At 37.8% G+C, this 24,827-nt stretch overlaps 1 protein-coding gene across 4 annotated transcripts in view; it reads left to right on the plus strand.

Moving 5' to 3' along the window:
• Positions 1-24,827, plus strand: part of RAPGEF4 (Rap guanine nucleotide exchange factor 4) — a 145,136-nt gene that overhangs the window by 64,604 nt on the left and 55,705 nt on the right. For all 4 annotated transcript variants that reach the window (XM_005519803.3, XM_088058877.1, XM_088058879.1 and 1 more), the window contains 2 exons: positions 4,807-4,879; positions 5,937-6,001. In XM_005519803.3, coding sequence (XP_005519860.3) covers positions 4,807-4,879; positions 5,937-6,001 — 138 coding nt within the window. The remainder of the gene's footprint in view (positions 1-4,806; positions 4,880-5,936; positions 6,002-24,827) is intronic.

The following is a 24,827-nucleotide window of genomic DNA, read 5'->3' on the forward strand; positions in this document are numbered from 1 at the left end:
AAAGCAAGGGTGCTGTTTGTTTTTCCCTTTGTAACAAGATTGGCATAAAAAACAACTATCAGTGTGATAATCAGTCTGGGGTGGTTTTTTTTTGTGAAGATCTGTAAGAACATTAGGCACATTTTGTTGGATAACACAAACAGATAGCAGGCAGATGACCTGAGATTTTACCCATTGGTTCAGTGAAGACCAGAGTATGAGATCTAAAGATTTTGGGACAGCAGTCTCTATTTCATTTGATGAGTGAAAAGAGATCCAAAAATCTTCATGGTCTTTTTCTTTCAGGGGCTCCTCTCCTCATTGTTCTGGAGAAAAGAGAAGAAATAGTGTACCATGGGAGTGGCATGCCCTCGTGAGTAATGCTCACAAGGGAGGTGGTTCACTGCCAACTTAGAGGAAGAACTGAGTTGTACTGAGAGCATCAGTGATCAATTATTTATTGTGAAAAGAAAATAGAGAAGCTGGCTTACATTGCCAAGCTACAGCATATGTTCCCCAAGAGAAACCTTTGCAGAAGTGTTGACAGCTAGTACAGGAGTATTGCAGAACTCAGGCAATAGTCAAAATAAGACCATCTGATGAAATAATTACACAAGGTTTTGAAAAATGTGTGGAAAGGTCACCCTGATGTTTGGCTTAGGACTTCTGTACCTGAAATTAATTATTTTGTGTTACTCCCAAGTTTGCAAGTTAGGCAGGCTTTGCTTTGTTACCTTCTCTTGCTAGTTAGAGGTAGGCAGAAAAGGAGGCAGCAGAAATGGTGGGAAATGACACTGTGATTGAGATTGTGAATAGAGGAGAAAAAGAAGGAAAAAAAAAAATAAATGTATTGAACCAAGTTCCTTTTGAGGTCTACAAAACTGTCTCCAGTCTTACAAGACACTTAATTCCTAGTATCTGGGCACAGACTGCTAGTATCTGTAGATTCACCATGGCATGGGGAAACATCAGAAGCCTGAGTCCCTAGTGCTACAAACCTTATTGCACAGCTCTTACTGGCCAGCTGCAGAACTGCTGCCCTTGGTGGGTATTTGGTGTAGAATCTGTGTTCAAATCTTTATACCCAGGGGCTCTTCCCTTCACCAGTCCTGGGTCTTTCTTGTTAGACTGCTGGGGTTTTCACACAGTGAACATGGACAACAAAGGCTCATCTATATTCTTTACACGTACTTGACTTATTCTGGAATGTTTGTAAACAGGTATTAGCCTTTCACTACTTGCAGCAGAAGAGAAGGGACTAACCACAAAGACCAAAGACATATTTTATGTACCTTGTGAATGCTAGAAGCCTTTTTTTCCAGGAATTCGGAGATAGCTTGCATCAAAATTATAGTAATTGCCTTTCTAAACATTAGCATATAAAAATATATCTAATTATGTTCACAGCTGAAGAAAATCTATTGTAGTCATGAAAGCCTATGAGACAAACTACAGCTACCTACAAATAAAGCCTTAATTTGAGCGTGCAGAGAAACACACTGAAAAACCTGACAATGAGTGGCCTTAGAAACCATTCCCTTACAGCACCTTCCCAGCAGGGCAAGTGTGTGATTCTGTTTCTTCCTTTTCTCCTCTCCTCAACTGTTTCTTGTCAGCAGTCTTCTTTGCTTTAGGCCATATCAGTTGCTGAAAAGGTCAAAATGTGTTAATTTCCACCACTGCATGGGTACTAGGCAGTCAGCAACTGGAAAAAAATACTGTCTTTATTACTTATGCTGTCAGATTAGATGTAGGAATTGTCTGTTATTTAAGCTGTTGCATGATAGAGTTTATAAATTGGTAAAAATCTGAAGACAGAGTGAATAGGTCATTGAATGTAGCTTTAAAAACTGCTGTCATGTTGGATTTACGAAACTTGAAGACTTCTGGTAATAAACAAGCATATGATGATTTGATAATTGTTGCTGTCTTTCATAAGGAAAGCCTTTCCCAGACTTTATACCACCTGTGGAATACATTTTCAAAAGCCTTTTGTAAATATCTAGTCTATTAATCTTCAGGATAATTTTAAATGCCACCTATGAATATAATTTAACTTACAGAATTTTATTTTCATTTACAGACAGTACGGTAACAAGATAGGTCTCATTATCTCAGCTTTCAGTGATCTCATTCCTGGAACTTTATTATTCCATCTGATACTGGCAAATCTTTATGCAATTACTTAGGTCTGTCTTCACATTCTTAGGTTTCCCAGCAAACGATGTTTCCCTGACTCCTTGAAATAAGTTTCCCTTGACATTTAATTTGGCTGATGAGGTGACACAAGTTTAGGCATAAATTATACCTTTTATGTCAGCCCACACCCACTGAGATATCCTCATGAGAGACCATGTGTAGGCAGTTGTATCAGCCCTCCCTCCAGAGATACCCAGTATAGAAGAAGGTTTCATTTATGTAGAGGTGCCCTGGAGGAGTATGAACAACTGAGCTTTCTGAGGGCATGCCTTGAATTAATTCCTCTTCTGGTGATGCTGCTTGAACTCCTTCACAGGCAGCACTGCTCACAGGGTTTGCTGTATCAGACTCATAAGCGGACTGATGCCAGGGCAGGGTGGGACCTCACGCAGAAGGTGATAGAGTGGACATCCTTGGGAACGATACTGAAATCCTACCTTATCTATTGGGGTCTGTGCTTTTGTTCCTGATAACCTTGGTGTCCTGAGCATGAGGTGTGCCTGAATAGGATTAGGTGCCTTCTCTAAAGTTATGTATCTAATTCTGGCTTACCCTATCTCTAGGCTTTTTCTGAAGATGGGCCCTCATATATTTTGGAAATTGTATGCTGCGTTCTATGTTTTGTCTCATGAGAAGAATAATCAGGAAAAATATTAGGGAATTAATCAGAAAAAAAATGCCATGCAGTGTATGATGGCTGTGGATATGGTATAGGAAATAAAAGAATTATTCTTCCCACAGTTTAAGTTCCTTATAGAAGTGGCTTAAATGTGGACTAGTAATGTATTTCTGGGAAAATGCTATTTTGGAAAAAAAACAGAACAAAGAAATGAGTATCAGCTGAATGATGACGAAGAAGAGAAAAACATCCTATACAATTTGTTTTTATCTTGTCCCAAATGAAACATTCCAATTTTCCATCTAAAAATCACGTTTCTACACCAAACTCAGTAGAAGGTGGAACAAAACATTATCTACTGTTTGAATAAAATGTTGTTTCAACCCCTTTGGGACAGTTCTGGTTTTTGTTTTTTCCATTTGGCCAATGAAAGTTACTTTCTCCCTTGGTCTATATGTGTGATTTACTAGTTGAACTGAGAAAATAATTCTTTCTTATGTTCTTCCTCTCATTGAGTTCCAGGCATGGGACTGGATGCAGAATATGGGAAAGTGAATGGTTTGAGAAAGAAAACAGGAGAGTTTTATCCTCAAATGAAATAGCATTTGTTTTGTATGACTGACCAGGGATATAGCATAGATTTGTTTCTACGAGTATTCAGCTGGATTATGGGTGAGATTTAAATAATATGTTACTAAGCTTTAGGATGTAATAGCTTGTCTAAAAATAGGATTGGATTATTAAGATTAATGTAATCTTTGTAGCTTTTGTTATTATTTAGAATGCAAGACATTCAGTCTTTAGTGCTAGAATTGATGATATTTTCATTTCCATTTCCAAGAAAAATAAATGTATGAAGGCTAAGTCAAGCATTGTTAAAATTCAGCAGGCAACATTTTAAAAGTGAATATATCCAAACAACTCCATAGAGCAAAGGATAAAACTTTTAAATTAAAATTGCACTATTGCACTAAAATTGCACTGTCTCAATTACTATGTGTGCTTAGTTGAAACCTGCATGAATTTCAGCTGGTTGGTTGTTCACTTTGAGCTCACTGCACACCCAAAGGACTGCAAGACAAATTTTATTTACACTGAACATCTGAATCTCTATTGCACAAGCTTGGTTTCTGACAGTTCCAGAAGGGAATGATATTTGTTTATCCTTAATCATGACAGTAATATAGTGTGATTGGAAACAAAAATGTGTTTCTTATCCATGGAATGATTTGTATTTGATAAAAGGACTTCTTTTTTTCCTTTGGTGTTATTTTTGTAGTTTCTGTGAATTTCTTAAGCCTTAGACAGAGCTTTGAACCTTACTGATCATGTCATCAGCATTCACTGTAGAAAAATACCAGTTGCTGACATCAGTTACAATTATGTATCTTATAGTGGTATAAGGGATGTTATTTTTACAGTTACAAAGTTTTATCTGCTAATACAGATTTTGTATGAGGCTATACATAATATGAGGTGTTTAGTCTGTGTGTTTCATAGCCTTGAAGTTTCTGAATACCAAACTTAGTGTCTTGGATTTAAATGTTTAGTGTTTTCACTACATCCTGTATATTTCAAATCTGACACCAAAACAGTTGTTGTACATGATTTTTATGAATCCTTGGCTCATCTCCATTCCTATAATAAAGTAGATTTCTAGCTTGGATTCAGATTAGTAGTGTAATTTCAAATGAGCTTTAAAACAATTTGTATGGGAAATCACACAGCTAAGTAAAATATTGATTTATTAGAACCCTGAAAGTCATGCTTTGGGGAGGATGAAAGAGGGAACTGGTTTATCACAGCTTTGGATGAAATAAAAGCAGTGTGCGCTTCAGTCAAGAAAGCAGACCTTGTAGTGTTAAAAGTAAAGACATATTTGATTGTCTCATATCTCATGTGTGCATGAGAAGCACAAGGCAGGAGACACACAAATATAAATAACACATATTCCCTTGAATGGCTTTATACATCTGTATCTGACTGAATGTGCCATTGCTGTCTTTCAGAAATATCGACAGTATATGTCTGGCCTTCTCACTCCTCCTTATGGTGTTATGGAAACTGGCTCCAACAATGACAGTAAGTATGAAAAGTTAGATATCAAGTGGTGGGCAAGCAAATGAGAAAAGGAAAGAAGGGGGAAGATGGAGTCTATCTGGGTTTGGGTATTGAATCTTAAAAATTTAATTCAGGTTGGTATTACAACTGCATTAATACTGCATGTAGTAGAAGACACTTTGGAAGGCCCAGCTGCCTTCCCAGCTGTATACAAGTGTACACAGAGGTGTACAAAAATCTGCATTATGACTCAGGCCTGTTGATTCAAACATACTGGATGATGTCATGTAACATATTACTACTTGTGTTACATGAACCATGGAACATGGCCATGAGTCCTGCTAGTAAAATAAATATAACAAACTGCCTCAATTTTTTTAGTTAGGATGGGCTACACAACTTGCTGGACAATCTAGGTTAGTGCTTGTGCTTGCAGTAAACATGCCACCTCTAACCTTTGTTACATACTAAATAATTTTGTGTATGTCTCTGCCTCGTGAGAACCTGTCAAGCTGTGGGGTAGCACTGTAGACATGAATCCAAAGGCAGCCTTTGGAATTAGTCACTTATGTAAATCAAAGCACTTTTATTTATTTGCCAGGGATTATCTTGATGCCAAGCAGGACAGTATCTGATGGCTGGCAATTTCATCTGCAAGTTTTGTCTCCTGTGTTAGGTGTTCAGTATGTTTTCTTTGCAGGATAGTAGTACAGCATAGCATAGCAACGCTGATAAGTGCAAATTCAGTGACATGTTTGACTGCCAGGTACTGACACACAGATAATGTTAAATGAAAAATACAAATAACTCCTGTATACATGCTTCAGATATTAAGTTTTGAAAAAGTACTGTGCTTAGCAAGCTGTTTAAAATATTGACCCAAGTTAGCTTTTTGTCTTCTTTGTGTTCACTAGAGGAAACTTTTTTCCGAATAAATGTTTTACTCTTTAAAAATCACAGATTAATGTATATGCTATCAAAGTATTGAACCCTCAAATTCCCCATTCTACTGATAAATATTTTCACTGTCACTCAAAGAATGTACAGGATGTATTTATTTTCTGTATTCTTTTTTTAGGAATGCCAGATAAAGACAGTATGTCAAGCAGTGCTCTTTGCCAAGTTTCTAAAAATTGTAATAAGGTAAATCACACATTGTTTTGCCCTTTTTTTTTTGCTGGAGGGGGAGGAATTTGGTTATGAAAAATGTGAAAGTATTCAGCATTCAATTGAAAATCACTGAGTGCAAATGCAAAGCATGTGGTTGATGCATTTGAGTACAGTATACAATTGTAAGAATGCCTTCGACATGGTATCAATTAACAGAAGAAAGCAGCTGGTTCAGGATTATTATGAAGTGTACTGCTATGGAAGTTTGTGTTACAATCTTGGTTGCTTGGTCTTCATTGGAAAAGTGCTGAGGATAAGGAAGAAAAGCAGCACTATGACAAGACCAGTGTATAGCTAGTGGATCATAAAATTCATTATTAAATCCTATTTTAAGGCTTTCCTGAGTCTGAACTGTTGCATTGTTCTGGCCCTTTGCTCAGGGTGAATTTTCTCCTGTGTTCAGAGAGCAGTTTTACATCCCAGTTCCCCTTTGTAAAATAGTTCTGTGCCTTCAGCCTCTCCAGATGAGGACCCACATGAAAGAACTCATGAATATTTCTGTGGCAGTTTCAGTAGTGGGATAGAGTATGTATGTAGAAAGATAGTGCGAAGAAATAGTGTCAGGTGTTGCTGTAAAGATTGATAACTTCTAGAATTTCTGAATGGCAGGAGTAGAAAAGTTACACTAATAAACAGATGCTCAGATGTCTTTTTTCTGGACATTGGAGTTTAATTGGATGCATTTGTGTGAAGCATCTTTAAAAGGTTAAAGGTATTTTTGTTGTACAAAAAGCATCTCTCGACAGCAGACGAAGACAAAGAATATTTTAGTGTGTTTCCTTAATCCAAAAATAACTACTTCCACCTCTCCCTGTCTGTCTATCTTGCTTCCTTAAGGGTAGTGTCCTTTTTTAATTGTCACATTTAGGTTTTATTTAATGCATACATGTAACAGTATGCAGTTCCTTTTCCTAGAGCCTTATTCACTAGCTATACTACTTCTGGACACAGCCTTGCCCTATAGGGACATAAATACTTTTCCATGCACTGAGTTAATTGTTCTTAGATACTTAGCACCTTGGATTCTGTAAGAATTTTACGTAACAGTTATGAATTATGTCTAACTGCTTCTTTAGGTTATTGGCATTTCAGTGGTACACTTGCAGTTAAGTCAGGTCAGGGGTCTTGTTTGATTTCTCAAGGAGAGCACCAGGTGCAGAATTCAAACTAAAAGATATTTTTGTGTTTTTTGAAGCAGATAGAAGTAACAGTAAAGGTAAAAAGGTAAAAATGTCTATCTCCCCTAGAAGGTAATATCCCCCAGTAATGGGAAGTGATGCTCAGCTAAGGGTGGTAAACACTCTCAGGTACAAAGTATTTTAGAAACTGAGCAAAATTTAATGATTAATACCTTTGCCAATAGCTGGGCTTTTCTAGCACAACAGGACTCTTCCTGCAGGAAATAATTTCTTGGGTAGGAGACAGAACTTGGCTAGGGCAGGCTCAAACTGCTCAGTGACTTTTACAAGAACAAAGTCCTTTGCAAACCGTATTATCTTCCTTTCCAAGCCGTGTATAAAACAGACATTCTTCTTCCTCCCACACTGTACACATTTCTCTGGAGAGAAGCTGAGTGAGTAAGTACATGACAAATACTCATCACCTTGTTTCATCTGGAGGTGCCAGTCCCATGGCAAATGTGGCAGAAGAAGCTACACAACACAGAAATGGTTTATTTGTATATAGAAATAAAAGAATTCTAGTTCTTTGTGTTCTCCATATGACTGCAGCTCCCTTTAATTATGTTCAGTGAAAGGTAAATGCAGCAGAGATAAATACCCAAGTATTTTGTTTACTGCATGGAAACCTCATTCCTGCAGTTTTAAACTGTGCAACTGTTACAGTGCTTACACAAAATGTCTGTCGACCTTCATGCCTTGCAGTCTGGTGAACCATCATGGAGTTACAGGAATTCCAGGGCCAAATTCCCAGAGTTGTTGCCAGCTTTTCAAAGCAAAAATTCAAGATACCGGAAAACATTGCTATATTTCTAGATTTTACATATTTTGCTTATTTTTAGGATGATGCATGACTCCTAAAATCTAGCTAATTAGCATCCAAAAATGCTAATGCATCATGGAAGGGCATTCATCCAGGGAAAGAGAAATGTTTCCAAGACATCTTTAGACTGCTTTAGATGGCCAGAATTATACCTTTGAGGCAGACAGCAAATACAGCTTAGTGAGGCCTGCAGACTACTCTGTAGTGTCCAGAAAAAGACTGAGTGAGGAACCTTCTGAGATCCAGAGAAAGCTCCTCAAATCTTTCATATGGTAAGAAGACATTACTCTTAGGCAGAAAGAGATAATGTCTTCAGTAGTTCTGAAGATCTTGATGCATTTATTTCAAGGTGTGTATGTGTTGTTTTAATTTTCTGGGGAAGTTTGTAACTGTAAATAATTTGCTTCAGATTAAATTTAATGTATTCCACTCTGGAAATACGAATTGCATGTTTTTCTCTTTTAGCCTGTGGTGAGTCTTTTAAAAGTACTCTATTAGATGTTTTTCCATAATTGCTAATTATTTGAGTTTCATCTTCATAGCTTAATTTTTTTTTTGGTGTTACATCTATTAGTTTTTGATGAGTGACATAAGATTTTTCTTTTAATACATGCTTTGGAATTTTCTCACCATATGGGGATGTTTGGTTTTTCTAGTTCATTAAAATCTGAAAAAAAAAAAAATGTCTATTAGGAGAAAGCAACAAAGAGATTCTTTTTACCAAATATGAGTTCATTTGCATTTGGGGTTACATTATTGCACATCATTTAATGCAATATAGCAGTTAAATTGAGCATAAAATACTGAGAGGGAGTATATTATTGTCCCAAATTATATTTTGGGGAATGGAAACAAAGTCAATTTAATGCTGCCTTACATAAGGGAAAATGACAGAGTGTCACTCTTTTTAACTAGGACAGACCAATATCTGTACACTGGGCTCTCTCTCTAGTTTTTGAAAATTCCCATGGGGTAGAGTTGCATATGTGAGATGAATGTAACCCTAAAGCCAAAATTACAAAATCAATAATAATTTCCAATACATTTTTGGAAAAGATACAGAAGAGTACTTAGAACGCGGGGGAGGTCGGGTTCCAGCATGCAGACAGAACAGTTAGTGGTCCTGGTTCCATATATTACCAGCAGAGATGGCAGCAGGGCTGCATGATGCTTCCCACTGCAGGACACTCTTCTTACAATTTGGCCACTTTTTCACTGTTTACACTGAATTCACCATGCTGAGAGTATGCTCCTGGCTGATTTTTAAATTGAAATGGATCAAACCTGTCTGACATTAAGCTGGAGGAAAATACATAGCACATACTAAATAGCCTTTTCCAGTTATCCACTGGGAATCCTATCCTTTGGACTAGAAGCTTGGCTTTTGGGGCTTCCTCGTTCAGTAAGGAGTACCTTTGTGAGCCCCTAGAAAATAACTGTATTGTCAAACATTGAAAAATGACAATTGAAACTGGCTTATCAGAGACTTGGTGCAGTTTCACTGCAAACTTGTGCACGCAGGCTGTGGGCATTTTATGTGGGCAGAATTCCCACGCTGTTTGTCTTTGCTGCTGGGTTGCTTGGGCTTCTTCCCTGTCTCAGTGCTTAACCATGTGGGGTTTCTCTCAAGGGCTTCCTTCAGTTGCTAGGTAGGGCAATATTTTGACTGTTAAAAAGCCAGACACTGATTGAAAGCCAGAGTTGTCTCCCATCTTCTTACAGACCCTGTACTGGTACCTGAGTAAGAACAAGAAATAGCCCATCTGCTCTGGAGATATAAGATAGTTTGAAAGAAGAGGGTACTGGAGGAAAGAGTTGTGGAGACAAAGGAAAAAATGTAATTAAGAATAGTCCCACTGAGAGCACAAATCTCCACTCTCTTCTGGACTGTGGTGCTGAATGCTCTTTTCTGCTATCAGCAAATCTCTTAAACTCCTATGCAAACTGTGGATGCCTGAAAGCATAGAAATGATACACAGAAAGAGAAATTTCTGATTTGTAAGTTATCTATTCTAGTAGTAGATAGTAAAATAATTCTAATCCTGCTCTGCTAATGATCCAAGATGATGTCTTATATTCTTTTCCATGATGGAATCTCCATATTGCAGTTTGCTGAAAGAACACCCACATCCTTAAGATGCCACACCAATTCTGCTTGAAAGGAAGGCTAAAAAATTTAGTGCTCAAAAGCAGAGTATTTCAAGAATGGGGGCTGACAGAGCAGTGTTAATAAAGTGTCTGTGTTAATAAAATATCTGTGTTTGTTGTGGCACAGACTTTGGCCACCTGCTCTCATATATTTTTGCTGTGACACACTACATTAAAACAATGTCTTACTTCAAAAACCATGCTGCCTTTCTTTTTGTACAGCTTCACCTTGGTGATTGTTTAAAACGTACATAAGTTTGCTCCTTCTTCATTGAGAGCATACTTTGTACTGAGGAATCCATGCTAAACACGGAAGACGAGAGCGGATTAAGTTGTGCAAATTCATACAGTAGTTCTTGCTATTGGGTGAAGAATACGTATTCTTTTCTGAAATCTTTCATGCTGTATTTCCATTATGTTCCCTATATTGTCTTCAGGTTTTTATTGTGATATAGAGTTGCAGGAGCTCCCCCTTGTGCACGAAGTAATACTGGAAAAACACATGGATTGAGTTTGTGAGCTTACAGATTGAAAAATCCCCTTTATGTTTTTCATCTAGTTCATCTGGTACCAGCAAAATAATCGAGTAAATGCTAAAGCTAACGTGTATGAGTTTTTAGTTTCATTACTTTTAGATCTGAATATTAAGATATGTGATCTCCACAGTGTTTTTTGAATGAAGAGTCCTCTTAAAGTGTTACCATTGTTATTTTGATGCTCTCCACTTATGTTGCCTTTCATTTTTATTCTTATTTTAATTCAGACTTTATTGCAGCTTGTGTGCATTCTAAAGCCTTAAAATTCTTGATTGTTTTGGGTGTTTTTGATGCAGAGCAGGTGTGGAGTCCTCTGTGACAAAGAGCTTTCAGTGAGAAAAAATAGGGTGACTGTCAGACAGAAAGATGCTGGTGTACTTTGAACATCATAAGGCATGAGATTCATGGTTGTTCATATGTTTCTAATGAGTTTTCTTACAGGAGCTTATTGTGACCAGTCCTTGGTGCAATAATCCTAAAAGACACTGAAAGTGGAAGGAAGAAGTTCAGAAATCAATAGAAATATGCAAAAATAAGTGATACATATTTCTTTGTTAAAATTGTACTTTGGAGGGGATCTAGCTAATGCTGCTGACCTCTTTCAGTGTATCAGTGTAATCAAGTAGTAACCCATCTGACTAACCTCACAAAAGGGTCATGGAGGTGCTTGGGGTAGCACCCCAAGGGAAGGCAGTTTGGCTAAAGAGGCATTTTTCCTTTCAGACTTCTCTTGCCTAGCTGAATGGGTGTTGTTATTGTAGTTTACATAAATAACCTTAAAAAATTGAGAAAATAAGATAAATTCCTAGAAAATACTAAAATTTGTAAAGTACTCAGTGTTGTGAATTAGGTGTGGGACCATTTTTCCACAGGAGCATCACTCTCAGTTCCGCTTGTCTGAGGACACAGCCTACTACTTCACTGCCAGTGCTGGCAAGGGCAGTCTGATAATATGTATTGTGGAGTCACATTTGATGACTCTTGCTTCTTGACTGTGTTTTCTTTGAGAATCTGTCCCAACCCCTAAAAAACATGCACATATGCTCCATTTATGTCTTGCAGTTGAAAGGCAGAAAGAGTGGGTAATTATACTGAGAAAAAAGATAGTCCCTTTCAAGGTTCATGTCTTCAGACAAGTCAAGCGTATACAAGTAACACATTTGGCACTTATATTTGAAACAGCAAAAGGAATTTTTTTGAATCTTGTAATTATTTTCTCAAGTTTGGCAGAAAAATTGGATCAGGGATCTTAAAATCAGATTCTTTCTAGTCACTCATATCATCTCTCACAGAGCATTTTGACTGCCTGTCCTGCAATGCATGCTGGAAATTGGTATTCCACAAAGTCAATTATAGTTCTGAGCCACTAAGAAGTAATCAATGTGTCTGATCTGATCATTTAGCAACATCTTTTTTTTGCTTGTGTATGGATGACAAAAACTTGAGAGGTTAATAAATAGTGGGAAAAAGCTGTCCAGTGTTTTTCTTATGTTAGCTAGTCAAGAGCTGAAGCCTGTTGTGCTGGCTGCACACAAATAGCACCACAAGTGTTCAGTTCGTGGGGCTTATTGAGAGCCATTCCAAGTAGAATTGCAGAGGCAAAAATGTCAGATCTACAGCAGAGCTGAAAATGTAATTGGGACTCTTAGCACCCATCATGGTTAAGGAGAAACTGCTGTTGAGGTATTTATGATTTATGACTTTCATTATTTATTCTTTTTGTGAATTTCCTTCGGAAAAAAGGCTTAGCACAAGACTGTGAACGTGTTTGATCTTTGCGTACTTTATCATCAGTGATGCAGCTGTCTTAAAATTAAAGATAGCAGTTAGTGAGGAAATACAAATACATGTAGCTGAGTTGAATAGTAGAGAAATTTTAAAAATACTTAATTTAGGCACCAAAATAAAATTTTAAAAACCCCAGCTTATTTCCAATACAGATTGTTACACTGCTTTTAATTAGGATTACTCAGACACGCTTGTTTTCGTCTTAGTAAATGAAATTATATATATAACCAATTTGTTTAATAACCTTAAATATGAACTGGATGAGAAAAAGCCAGTAGTTCAGCAAGAGAATTATGTCTTCATAAACCTCCAGTACTGTTTTGTCCATCCTCACTCATTATAGTAACTGACTTCAAATTTAAGAATCTGAGGAGCCTAAAGAAACACCTTTTCTCATGCCATTCTTTATTTGTAGCCTTTTTTGGAATATCTCAGGTGGTTACTTTTCTCTCAAACTAATTTTCTGACCCAGCCCACCTTGGAGCCTCCTGAGCAGCGACTCTGGTAGGAGAGGGTGACTGTGCAGTAGGAAGATGGTGGGATCATTGGCTCCCAGACCAAAGCACATTTGGGCCCAGGAAGAGCCGTGGCTCTGTGGCTGCCCTTCCACAGCAGCTTCCAGTGGTCTGCACCAGGGTTGCAAGGCTTTTCCTCTTCTGTGTACCCTCTCCTATGTCTCTTCTGTCAAAACCCAGCTGTGTGTGCCCTCTTTTCTGTAACACTGATGCTCCTGCTTGCCTGGTGTTAAGGGAGCAGAACTGTTACGAAATAAGCCTTTTTCTGGGCTTAACTTTCTTCGGTTTAGGATGAAAATTAGCTTCCTGGCTATGGCCAGTACAAGCTACAGAATAGGGCCTGGGTTTGAGCCTGCTGTGATCTGTCTGCAGCTGTAGATGTCTGACCTCAGCACAAAGCTCTGCTGGGTCTGGCAGCTATGGACTGACACTCTCTCCTGCCCCAGAGCTGGCATTTCTGCCTACAACAGCTGCACAGGAAGCAGAGGGAGAATTGGCAGGGAATTGCTTTGTCAGGCCAGCTTGCAGCTCTCTTGCACTTCACTGCTAAATTACAAAGGAATCTCTGTGATTTCAGTGTCCCGTGTTTAAATACAGATTTGTATAATGTATTCCTGTAGTACATACAGAGACAGGCAAATATTTGCTCCCCTCTCCCTACTTTCTCTTGAGTAGTCTTGTGTTCAGAGCTAGTCTAGATTGGGGATTTTCAACTTGTAGTCTGCAGGCTGTTCTTCCAAGTGACACTGAGAAACAAACCTGAGAGATGTCACTGATTGAACAAGGTCCCTTATCTTGACTGAGAAAACTGTAGGGACCCACTAGATAAAGGAACCTGACATCCCCCCTTCCCTTTTGTGTCCCCTGATTCAGTTGAGATTCTGTTCAGTGTCAGTGTTAGCTGCTGTGAATTCCAGGACAATGTTGGAAAACCTGTGTTGGCAAAACTGTTACAGTAAGGTTTCTGGCATTCCTTGTGGTGTAAATATATAGCCACTGCTACAGCAGTCCTGGGCCTGTGCAGTAGAATAGCTGTCCTGTCTTCCTGCTTTACTGGTCCGAACTTGGGAGAGGAAACCAGGGGCTACCTTGTCAGAAGTCCTGAATGGTACTTACTCTATTCTATTGCTTCAGTGTTCTTGAAATGCTGTCTTTTTTGTTTTGTGCTTTTCTGCTGTGTGTTTTGGGATAGAGAACCTGGATTTGTGCCTGAAAAGTGACCTTGTGGCAATACAGACACTGGACAATCTGCAATATTGGCTTTCAATATACAAGAAGTTTCTTAGGGCAGGATGCTTTTTCCTTTCTCCAAGACAATCTCCTATCCAGCTGTCACAGAGAAGCTGAAGATTCTGATGTTATTACAGAAATCCCAGAGTTTTTTAAACACAAGTTAGCTGGAGATACTCTTAAGTACATTCAGTATTTCTAGGCAAACTGATTTAGATTACAGTAAGTAAATTTCTCTGGAACAGCATTTTCACACCATGATTTGCTTAATGCAGTGCAACAGTTGTTATCCTTTACACAACCCACTAAGAGTCACTAAAGAGGCAATTAAACCAAATAAAATTTTGAGATTATGTTTAGAAAGGGGATGAGTGGCAGCTGGGACAGAATTTCTGCTGGACAAAACAATTCTTCTAGCAGTAATATGAAAATCAATGTCAACATTGAAGAGAAATGGGAAAAGGAGGATAAATTACAAAATATACACAGTATGTACTCTTCCATTTCACAAGGATGGGGCAGGTTCTATGATATCCCTAAAAGCCAGACATTACAGAATTTACACAGCTTAGGCTACATACTGAGAGAGGTAAAAAGAGGTCATCTCTTTCAGAAACTTGTTATGGTGAACTGGGATGTAAAAAGATGTTGTTAACTGGGAAAAATGTCAGGTAGAGTAGTTTCACTTCTCCATACCTATCTTGGGTTAATTACTGCTGTGTTCTGTTTTTTTATCTCAACTGCAGACCCAGTTTTTATCTCAAGTTGTAATAAAGATTCATTTAGCAACAAGCATCTAAGAGTATGTTTAGAAATATCTGTCGCTTACTGGTTAATCAGGGAAGATGAGCTAAATTCAAAGTAAGAAAAGATGTGAACAGGCCTGGTTTATATAGTAACAAGTTAGGCAGCAACAAGCTGTAGAAAGTTATAAAGAGAGAAGAAGCAAATTTGCAAATATGAAATATTTACTATTTTTCAATTAAAATAATATTTTGTTGGAATTAAAAGTATTATTCTGTTGCTATTTGAGAATATCTACTGTTCATACAGATGCACATTAAATCAACATTTTTATTTTATTTACTGATTATTCCCATTGCATTATGGAATTAATGTGAAAAACAGAGCATATTGATCTGTCTTGGTCAGATCAATAATTTGATTCCAAATGCCTTTGCATGTTTTTAATCAATACTGTTACTGACACTCTATCTAAAGAACACTGAATGAACTGATTAACTAATACAGCAGTTATGGTTCCGTTTCATGCCAGTTAAATCTGTGAGACCACAATTGCATTTTACCATAAGATGAAAAGAAAATCTCTTATCCCATGCAGCCTCAGAAACTTGGATGAGATAGGGTAGGTAGCATGGTTCAGCACATCAACACCCACCTCTGTGACAAGCTTTTTGTAGACATCAAGGGAAATAGAAGTTTTAAGGAAGATAAGAAGCTTGTTTTGTGGATATTTGTCAAGAGCAGAATGCATGTCTTTTCCAGTGACACACAAATATGTAAATTAAACCAGTGCTTGAGGTTTTTTTATGTTTATGACAGAAGACTTAAAACCATTGAAGTAGAGAAGTACTTGGCTGAAAAAAGAATGTGCTTTTTGTAAAATGTGTTCTGATGAAGTCAACAGTTTGGGATTTCTTTCCTCTGTTTATTTTCATATACTACAGAAACAACCATTTACCTTTTTAGGAAATATATTCCATGGAGATGGAAAACATAATATAGATCAATAAAAATATTGTGAGAAGTAGGACACCAGAAGGTGTTGCACTGGATATTATTAGGTTATTCCTTCTCAGTTTCATTTTTAGCACAAAATTATTTCAGAAAAAGATGACAGGAAGAAGAAAGAGGAGCAGATAGAGGAGCTGGAGTCTGAGGCTCATGTGCTGCACTCCTTCAATGTTTCTTCATTTCATATACTTTCACACAATGCACTGTCCTGAACTTGGAGAATCAGGAACATGAAATCACCAGGAGAAGCATAAAACAGGTTTAAATTAACTTCTCTTGCCCACTTGCCAAGCGCTTTACCTTGTTGCTGACCTCCCCAGGGAATGCAGAAGGTAATCTTCAATGTCCTCTAGCCCTGTCTCACTTTGATGACTCCTCCTTTCTGTGTTAAAAATCATTGTAAAGTTCCCAGCATGAATTTGTGGACACTAGACTTCTAGGATTCCAGTTGTGTTTTCACAACTTTTTTTTTTTTTTCTATGATTCAGCAGTGTTTTCAGTTGCTTATTCTCATAATTTGTTGAAGTTGTGACTAGGCACTGTTGTCCCCATTTTACCATGGAGAGGTTGAAACACTCAGAGGTGCAATGACTAGTGGGGATCACACAATACATAAATTGCTGTCACCCAGGAGGCGGTGGTGCTCTTGCCTCACTTGGGTAGTGTTTTGACTACACTGAAGTCAAGAATTTTACCACTAATTTTAACAGGCTCACATTTTCACACATAATTCACACTCCATCCAGGTTTTGGTTCCCTTATGTTTGACATGAAATCACTTAATCTAAAATTTCACTGCCTCGTCCTCAGAAGGCACTTCTGGCATCTGGATATAATTGAAACCCAGGAGAGCCATCCAATCCTGTTTTCTAGACAGAGTACCTTCTGGGAGTCTTGAAGGTAGGAGATGCTTGTTAAAAAGGTATCTAGAAATAGGTGTGTTAGCTCCTCCAGAAGCTCGTTAATCTTTACCATCCCTTCAGTTTTTCTTTTGAATAGATAGCTGTGTGCCTAGAGCATGCGTGAGAGACAGGCCTTAAAAACCAGTAACTTTGCTGCCTAATATTTATACTTTTAAAGTCTTTGTCGTTATAGCTTGTTTCTAAAGAAATAAGTAATTTCAGGTAATACTTTTAAAGCCATGGATACTAAGAAAACAGTAGTTTGCATGAGAGACAAAGAAAAAAAGTTTCATTCTTTCATAGGTTAAAGAAATGCAGGAGCATAGAAACCCTGGCTTGAAACTCGTTATGATAACTGTAGTCACACTTCTATCAGAATACTGGGAATGCTCACAGCAGAGTTCGCATTTTCTGACATTTTATTCAATGCAGGCAGTGTAGTTATAGCAGCTGTTTCATTGTAGTGGGGAAGTAGAAAAATGACAGGAAAATAAGACATCATTAGCCATGTTTTGGGGGGCTTTGTGCATTGGTCATAGTCTGTTTCAGTATTCTTTTTCCCTTTGACATTCACAGTAAAGTGTCATTTTTGGTAATGGCTGAATCATTTTGTGTTAAAAGGAGGGACATTTATAGTTTGTCAAGGAAACATTGTAGAAGTGTTAATAATGTGAATTCAATTTAACTTTCTAAAATAAATTTGCTACACTGAATATTTGAGAATTTAAAGAATACATTTTCCTGTTTATGCTATTAAAAAATGTAGATTACTAAAAAAAAGCAATTTTAGAATGTGTTTTAAAATACAGCATAGTCTTCACATTGTATTACATTTAAAGAAGATAGATTTTAAACCAGTCATCATTACTCTGAATATTTTGATAGTAGCCCATTTGCTGACAGTATTCAAAGCACTTTACAAAGATAGAAATTATTATTATTCCTCTCTCCAAAAAGGGGAAAATGAAACACACTGTGATTAGGTGATTTATGTAAGGTCATGCAGTCAAACAAACCACAATAAAACTGGGCTGTCTATAACCACTGGCCCTGACAATTTCTACTAGGCTATTTCGCTTGGTTTAGATAGTTTGTAGTTAGATTATGGGTTTTTACCTTACAGGTGCTATAGCTTTAGGAAACTCAGTAGATTTTAAAAATTTGATTATTTTCTTCCCTAATTTTGCGGACGTCCTGTGATTCATGCATGTTCATCCATGCATACCTTGTCATTCTCCCCATTTTGCTGTTTACAGATGTTTGTTGAGAAACTAGACTAGTTGTCTTCCGTAAGCATGGGTGGCTTGAACATCCTTTAGTAGTAGAATTTGACACTGTCTAGACTGGTCTTTTAAAACAAGTGATCTTGGGTAATTTGTCCTTTGTTAGTTGCCAGGTATTTGTTGATTGCTTAGTCCGCTACAGACCTGGTATGAGGTCAGTCATTGCCAGTTTTGGACTTTTCCAGTTAGGAGATGTGAGCAGGTACTTTGCTTTTTGGCTGCCAGTGCTGTCTTGTAGCACAAGCTGGTTCTTCCAGGTGCTTGCATATGTTTGTGGGGAGAGTTAAGAAGGGAATGAATTGTTTATAGCATGATAGGAGTGATGATTGCATTTCTATTTCCACTTTTTTTGTCTTCTGAAGGGGTGTGGTGAATCTCCATGTATGAGCCATTCATCTAAGGGTTGGACTTGATGATCCTTGTGGGTCCCTTCCAACTCAGAATCTTCTGTGATTGGCTCTGTGATTAAATGTGACTGTCTGGGTGGGACCCAGAACTCCTTGCTGGTACCATGTCCCAAACATCAAAAGTCCCCACAGCAGGGAGTGTGTGCCAAGCTTTCTTATGGACTGTGGACCCTCAGGGGTTAGAGGTGATCACATAGATTGTTTTCTGGTGAGACGCACTGGTCAGTACATCAGCATATTTGTTTAATATTGGGCTACTCCAGAGATCTTGTATAGGTTAATATAGTCACAGAGCACGGAATATTCTGTGTTGGAAGTGACCCACAAAGATAATAAAGTCCCAACAAAGTGAATGGTCCATATGGAGATTGGCCTGCAGCCTTGATGTTATTAGCACCTGCTCTCAGCTAATCTCAGGGGAATTCCTACAATATTGATTACATTTTCCTTCAAATTTTGACAAAAATGTGACCCAAAGGACCTTTTTGTGATGAGATCTTTGGTCAGCTGTTTCTCTTGTGTTCAGCAATCTGCATTCAATATGTGTATTGTTTTCCCTGTAATATCCTAGAAGAGGTTGTTGCAGTCTGCATAGACACTCTTACACTGCAGCTGGAAATAGGACCAATGAAGTTAACTTCAAGATACTATATCCAAAACTGCTTTCCAGCTGAAAATGCACTCCAATAGCTGTGACACTGTAGGTTCAGCTTTATCCCTGTTATATAGTTAATCTGTAGTGCTGGAAATAATGGCCTGTATTGGAAAAAGAGTTGTGGAATGTACTACACCATCTTTGGAACTCTTATCTCTGCCTTTGGTCTGAAGCAGCACAAATAGATGACATTACATAAAGCTTGAGGAAGAATGGTGTGAGTAGAAGTGGGAGAGGGTGTGTGGGAGGGCAGTGGGGACTCTAGATAGTTGTCAGCTGTATCCTGACTGGCTATGATTTTGCCAATATTGTGGGAATGCATTTTTTTTGTATATTTTATTTCTCCCCACATGAATAAGATAGGGCACTAGAAGTCTTTTGGGAGATTTATACAAAGATATTCAAAAACGTCAGTCAAAAATGTCCGTCATCAGAAGTCATCAGGAGTCATTTGGAACCAGTAAGAGCTCTGAAATACATTTAGGAGAATCAGATGCTGAGGGCCTGGCTCAAAATTCATTGAATCAATTAGGGATTTCCTAGTGATTTCCGTGGGATTTGGATTAGACCTTAAATCACCAATAGTGGTAAATACTGAGGATGTTAAACAAACAGACCTCTTAGTGATGTGGCTGTTGCTGTTGACACCTTTCAATGTGTGTGGCTTTTGTCCTTTGTTTGTTCTGGATCCCCCTGCCAGCCAGCAGGAAAACAGATGTCACTTGTAATTCTTTTCAGTTCCCCAGTTGAAAATAAAGGGATCTACAGTAGTGCACAGGTTTAACTGATCACCCTGGTAACATGCTGTGGTTAACTCCAATCAATACCAAACTTATTCCCTGTTCAGAGATGAGCTACACTGAGGTCATGTGAAAAAAAAAAAAAAGTAATTCATTGGCTTTTATTTTATTTCATCTTAGGTTTTTGCAATCCTACATTTGCGTTTGAGAGTAGTAAATTAAGCCCCCTTCATCACTTGATTTTATAGATCCTAATTGCTGTAGATCTAAAGCATTCATTCATATGTAAAGGCTCAGAAACATCCCTTTACAGCTATTTAACAAGGGGAATAGAAAAATCTATTTTTGTAAGAGATGTTCTTGGATTTTATTTAGCAGATTCAAATAAGCTGACAAGTACAGATCTCACGGTAGGTCACTATTACTGTTGTTCATTTTATTATTTATTTGTCTGCATATTGCTCAGTGATGTAAGAAACACCAAAATACAGATAGGCCTTGCCCTGTAGTTTGAAATCTAAGGCCTATTTCTCCACAGATTAAATGTGTGCATAAAATTATACACATGAATAGTCCTATTTAAATCTGTGGTATTGCTCTCATGCATAAATATTTGAATCTTGAAAGGAATGGAGGCTAAAATTATTACTTTCTCTGCTTCACCCCAATTTAAATAGGGAATTTTGTGATTGGCTTTTTTGTTTGAATGGCTCAAATGTGAATCCATAAATGTACAGACAAGGAGTTTGTCAGTGTTAGTCCTAAAAGCCTTTTTACCAGTTTCTCATAATAATTTTCTGCTTTCCCCTACCAACACCAGCAGCTTTCCCTTCTCCACCCTCCACACCCATACGACCTCCTGCCCTACAGGGAAGATCACCAGGTGATAGCAAACTGTTTGAGTGTGTGGTGTTGCTGTGTTGTTTTATCTCACACTGAAGGAAAACTAAGATCAGGTACACTTGTCACTCCTGTGGCCAGGAGATGAACAATAGTTTGTAAACTATTGTAATTGGCTTGCTTATCTGAGCTCTTTCTGATAACTTCTCCCTTATTCAGAAGTCCTGAAAAATGAGATCATCAAGGACCTCTGTGCCACATGTATGTACTTTAGTCTCATTAATTCTTCAAAGATACCAGGATGTGTTAAGAAGTCAATTAAACACTCTCTTTAATCTCTACATTTTTTTTAAAGTGCTTTTTAAGCAATGCATAATGAAAGACCCAGGATTGTAAAGACGCACAAAACAATTCTTTGTCTTTAGCTAAGCTGTGACTGTCCCTTACAGAATGCATTTTTTTTTCAGGTGGGAGGTTGTTTCTATTAACTAATTGTTGTTACATTTCTTTGCCTTTGAAATATGTCTTGCCTTTCTATAGCAAACTCAGTCTGAGCCCTGTGTTTCCATTGATTGCATTTCAGCTAATCACTAGTGCAGCCAGAGCTCACTACAGCCTCTTTGAAAGGCTGCGACTTTGGGGACTCTTTGCTGGGCATGTCTTTTGGATGATGATGGCATTGTCCCTCAGGTGGAATGACTGTCTCAGGCTCTCTGCCCCAGGTTCTATTACTGATCTCCTCTTTAAGCACTGCCCTGTGGCTGAACTCGTTTTAGACTTCTAAAGGTGTCCTCAAAAATTGCTCAGTACCATGGTGTGAGGCTAAAAACTACTTCAGGAAAGCATTGAGTTCATCCCCAAGCCACATGCACACTATAGCAGTGTAATTCCTGACAGATTCCTGGTGTATCCTCCCAAAGACGGAGGAACCAGACCTCTCTGGCAATCTGCCAGTATTCACTGTCCATACTGAGGAAAGCTTCAGCAATGCATAAACAGAATCTTTCTAACAGCAATTTAAATTATTTCCTGATCTCTGCATGATGAGTCCACTCATCATGAGGCCACTTCTTTCTCATTTTCAAAGGCCTTTTAAATCTGAAGACTTTTTTTAATCACACCTCTGCTAAGATCTGCCTTTTCCTTAGTTCAACTTTGATTATTTATGTTGTGCTTTCTGATTTTTCTTGCTACTTTCCTCTAAATTCTGTTCAGCTGGTTTAGATGCTTCTGGAGTAAAGTGGGAAAATGAGACACAGTGCTTTATAGTAGGTCTTACCTAGACTGACTAAAGCAGAACACCATTGTGTATCTAATATATTACTACATTACAATACTGTATTTGCTGCTTTCACACAATTATGGCATCAGTTGTTCAGCTGTATTTAATATGTAAATATTTAAAACATTATAAACATTTTTTTCATTTTCTGAAGACACTTGTTCCTTATCCTGTCTTTATTTAGCTGATTCCACCTGCTTCAGAAATGTACTGAAATGTTCAGTCATCACTCTGTTGCATAAAAGCATTATTTTTTTAGACCAATATTACAGCTGTTTCAAATTATAAACATTCTGCAATGTATGTGCAATGCCTCCCATCCTGATGTCTCCTGCAGAATCAATAAAGATGTATCCTGCTTCATCCCATGTTAATATTTAATATTATCAGATGTGATATATTCTTGAATGCTGCTTTGAACAGACTGCTGGTATGAGTGCCAGTTTGACTTTGCTTCACTGGTAGTTGCTTTCAAAATGCACTTTTCCAACTGACTTTGCATCTATTTTGTAAGAATTTAATCTGCCTGTTGCAGAAGAGAATATCTGATGAGAAAGTGCTAAAGCCTTAGTAAAGGTTTGAAAAATGTACTGATTCTTGTCTAATCTATCAATGTTGCTACTCGATCATTAAAAGAAATTAGATCAGTGCGGCATGATCTGTTCTTGGTTAATATACATCACATGTGACTTATCTCCCTGTTCTTTTCCAGGTGCTTACAAATGGACATTTTTTTAGGAAGACATTAAGCTGACATCTGTATTTTTTTAGCTTCATCTTTTCCATATTTCTGTCTTCAGTTGCCTTCCTTAGACACCAAGGGTGGCTGCTGATGGTTTTGAGATGGATGCAACCCTCTCTAAGTTTGTTCAAGCTCTTCAAGTTTCCTGCATTAAATTCTAAAAAGCCAATCTGAAGACAGCTAATTTATGTTTTTGGGGTTTTTTTCAAGGTTGAGATTTTACTTCTGTCACTCTACTACTTGGGATATTGACCATCTCGCTGCCACTGATCTTTCTAATAAACATTGATTAAAAATACCTCAGAAGTTTCTGGCCTTCTTGAACTGTCTGTAAATAGACTTTCTTCTGTTAAACAGAAGATCAACACTGTTTTCTTTGTTTCACTTTGTACTACTAATGTGCTTGTGGAATATTTTCTTACCTCTTGACATTTCTTGGCAGGTCTGTCTCATTTTATACCTTTGCTTTTCTAATTCTGCCTTTTGTTATTCAATTTATACTTTCTTTCTCTAGACTCCCTACTATATTCTCCTTTCTGTGTATTTCCATCTTGTGTGTCAGTGAAGAGCTCTTTCTTTAGCTGAGTCTTGACTTTACCTTCTAGTTCTGGTATATATTGTATGTATGATTAATACTGTTTCTTTAAGTGACTGCTAGCTACCATTAACTCTTTCTACCTCAAACTTGTTTCCCCATGACCCACTCCAGGAATATAGCTATCAGCATTATGTTTTTATGGAAACTTCTCTTCCTAGTCCATTGTGTCTGCTTTGATGCTCTTTCTTCCTTCTGTAAAGTTCTGACACTGGATCATTTCATGATCACCTTCAACCAAGTTATGTTCTGTCTTTGCAGCTGATCCTTCTGTATCGGTCAGGATGTAGGTGAACAAGCCTTCCTTCTGCTTTCTGCAGATTCTTGTGCTGTCTTACCTTTAACCTTGTTTTTTTTCTGTACTTTTGGGATGAATCCGATTTCTTCCAAATGCTGTCTTATATTCTGTTTTAATTAGGTTGGGAGATTAATTGAAAAATCTTTATCCATGTTTGATTTTTCACCTATTAGTTTACACATTTTTGTTAAGACTTAATTGAAACTCCGAAGAGCAAAAATGTGAATTTGTTTTCACTAGTCTATTGTTCTAAAAATCTATATGTTTTTGTCTTACACATTTTATCTCTCCTCTAAGTATATTCCTAACTAGAATTAGAATCTGGAAGCTAGATTGAGTATATTGTACCTGTTTGAGTTTGAGATTGTTTTCATTAGAGGCATCTTTGAAAAGATCTTTGTTTTCTTTGTATATGTTAACTGTAAATATAAACTATCTAGAGCAGATTCCACATAGTTCCAGAAACCAAGAAATATTGAGGCATGTGCTACTTCTCTTCTGGCTGGACAGAAATATTTGGAACTTCAATGAGTTTATGAATAATTATTGACTTATTAAATGAGAAAAATCAGGAATCCTATTTTTATTGTATTGATATGCCTTTTCAGAGACTCCTTGTAAGGTATAAATAGAAACAAAAAACTTTGTATTGGTTTCCAGATACAGGCCTATACATTAAGGTTATTGATATCAGTCATATGCTTCCCTCATTTTCCCCTTGCCAGCTGACCCATAGTTTCTTGGTGCACTCTTAGCACTATTTGATAACTACAAGGACTTTGTCATGTCATTAAAATCCCGTGGGAGCTAATGGGCAGATGCCCAGTTTAAGGAAACAGGGGAGTGCGTGGTGCATGTTTCACCATACATCTGCCCTGGCTGTCTTGGCTTTGCCATAGGGGTGTGAGAGGACCGTGGCTGCCGTGGCCAAGGTGCAGTCTTGCCCTTGTGGGAGAGCTCTGCTCAGCCTGATCTGCTGGGGGCCAGCCAAAGTCAGCCCTTGTGTCCTGTCTCCTGACATTGCAAATGAATTTGGTCCATGCTGTTAACTACCAGGCCAAACAAAGTCCAAGGTCTTCACA

Source organism: Pseudopodoces humilis, chromosome 8 (genome assembly GCF_049639895.1).
Source record: "Pseudopodoces humilis isolate 2021_Gansu_Grassland_sample_001 chromosome 8, ASM4963989v1, whole genome shotgun sequence".
Lineage (NCBI taxonomy): Eukaryota > Metazoa > Chordata > Aves > Passeriformes > Paridae > Pseudopodoces > Pseudopodoces humilis.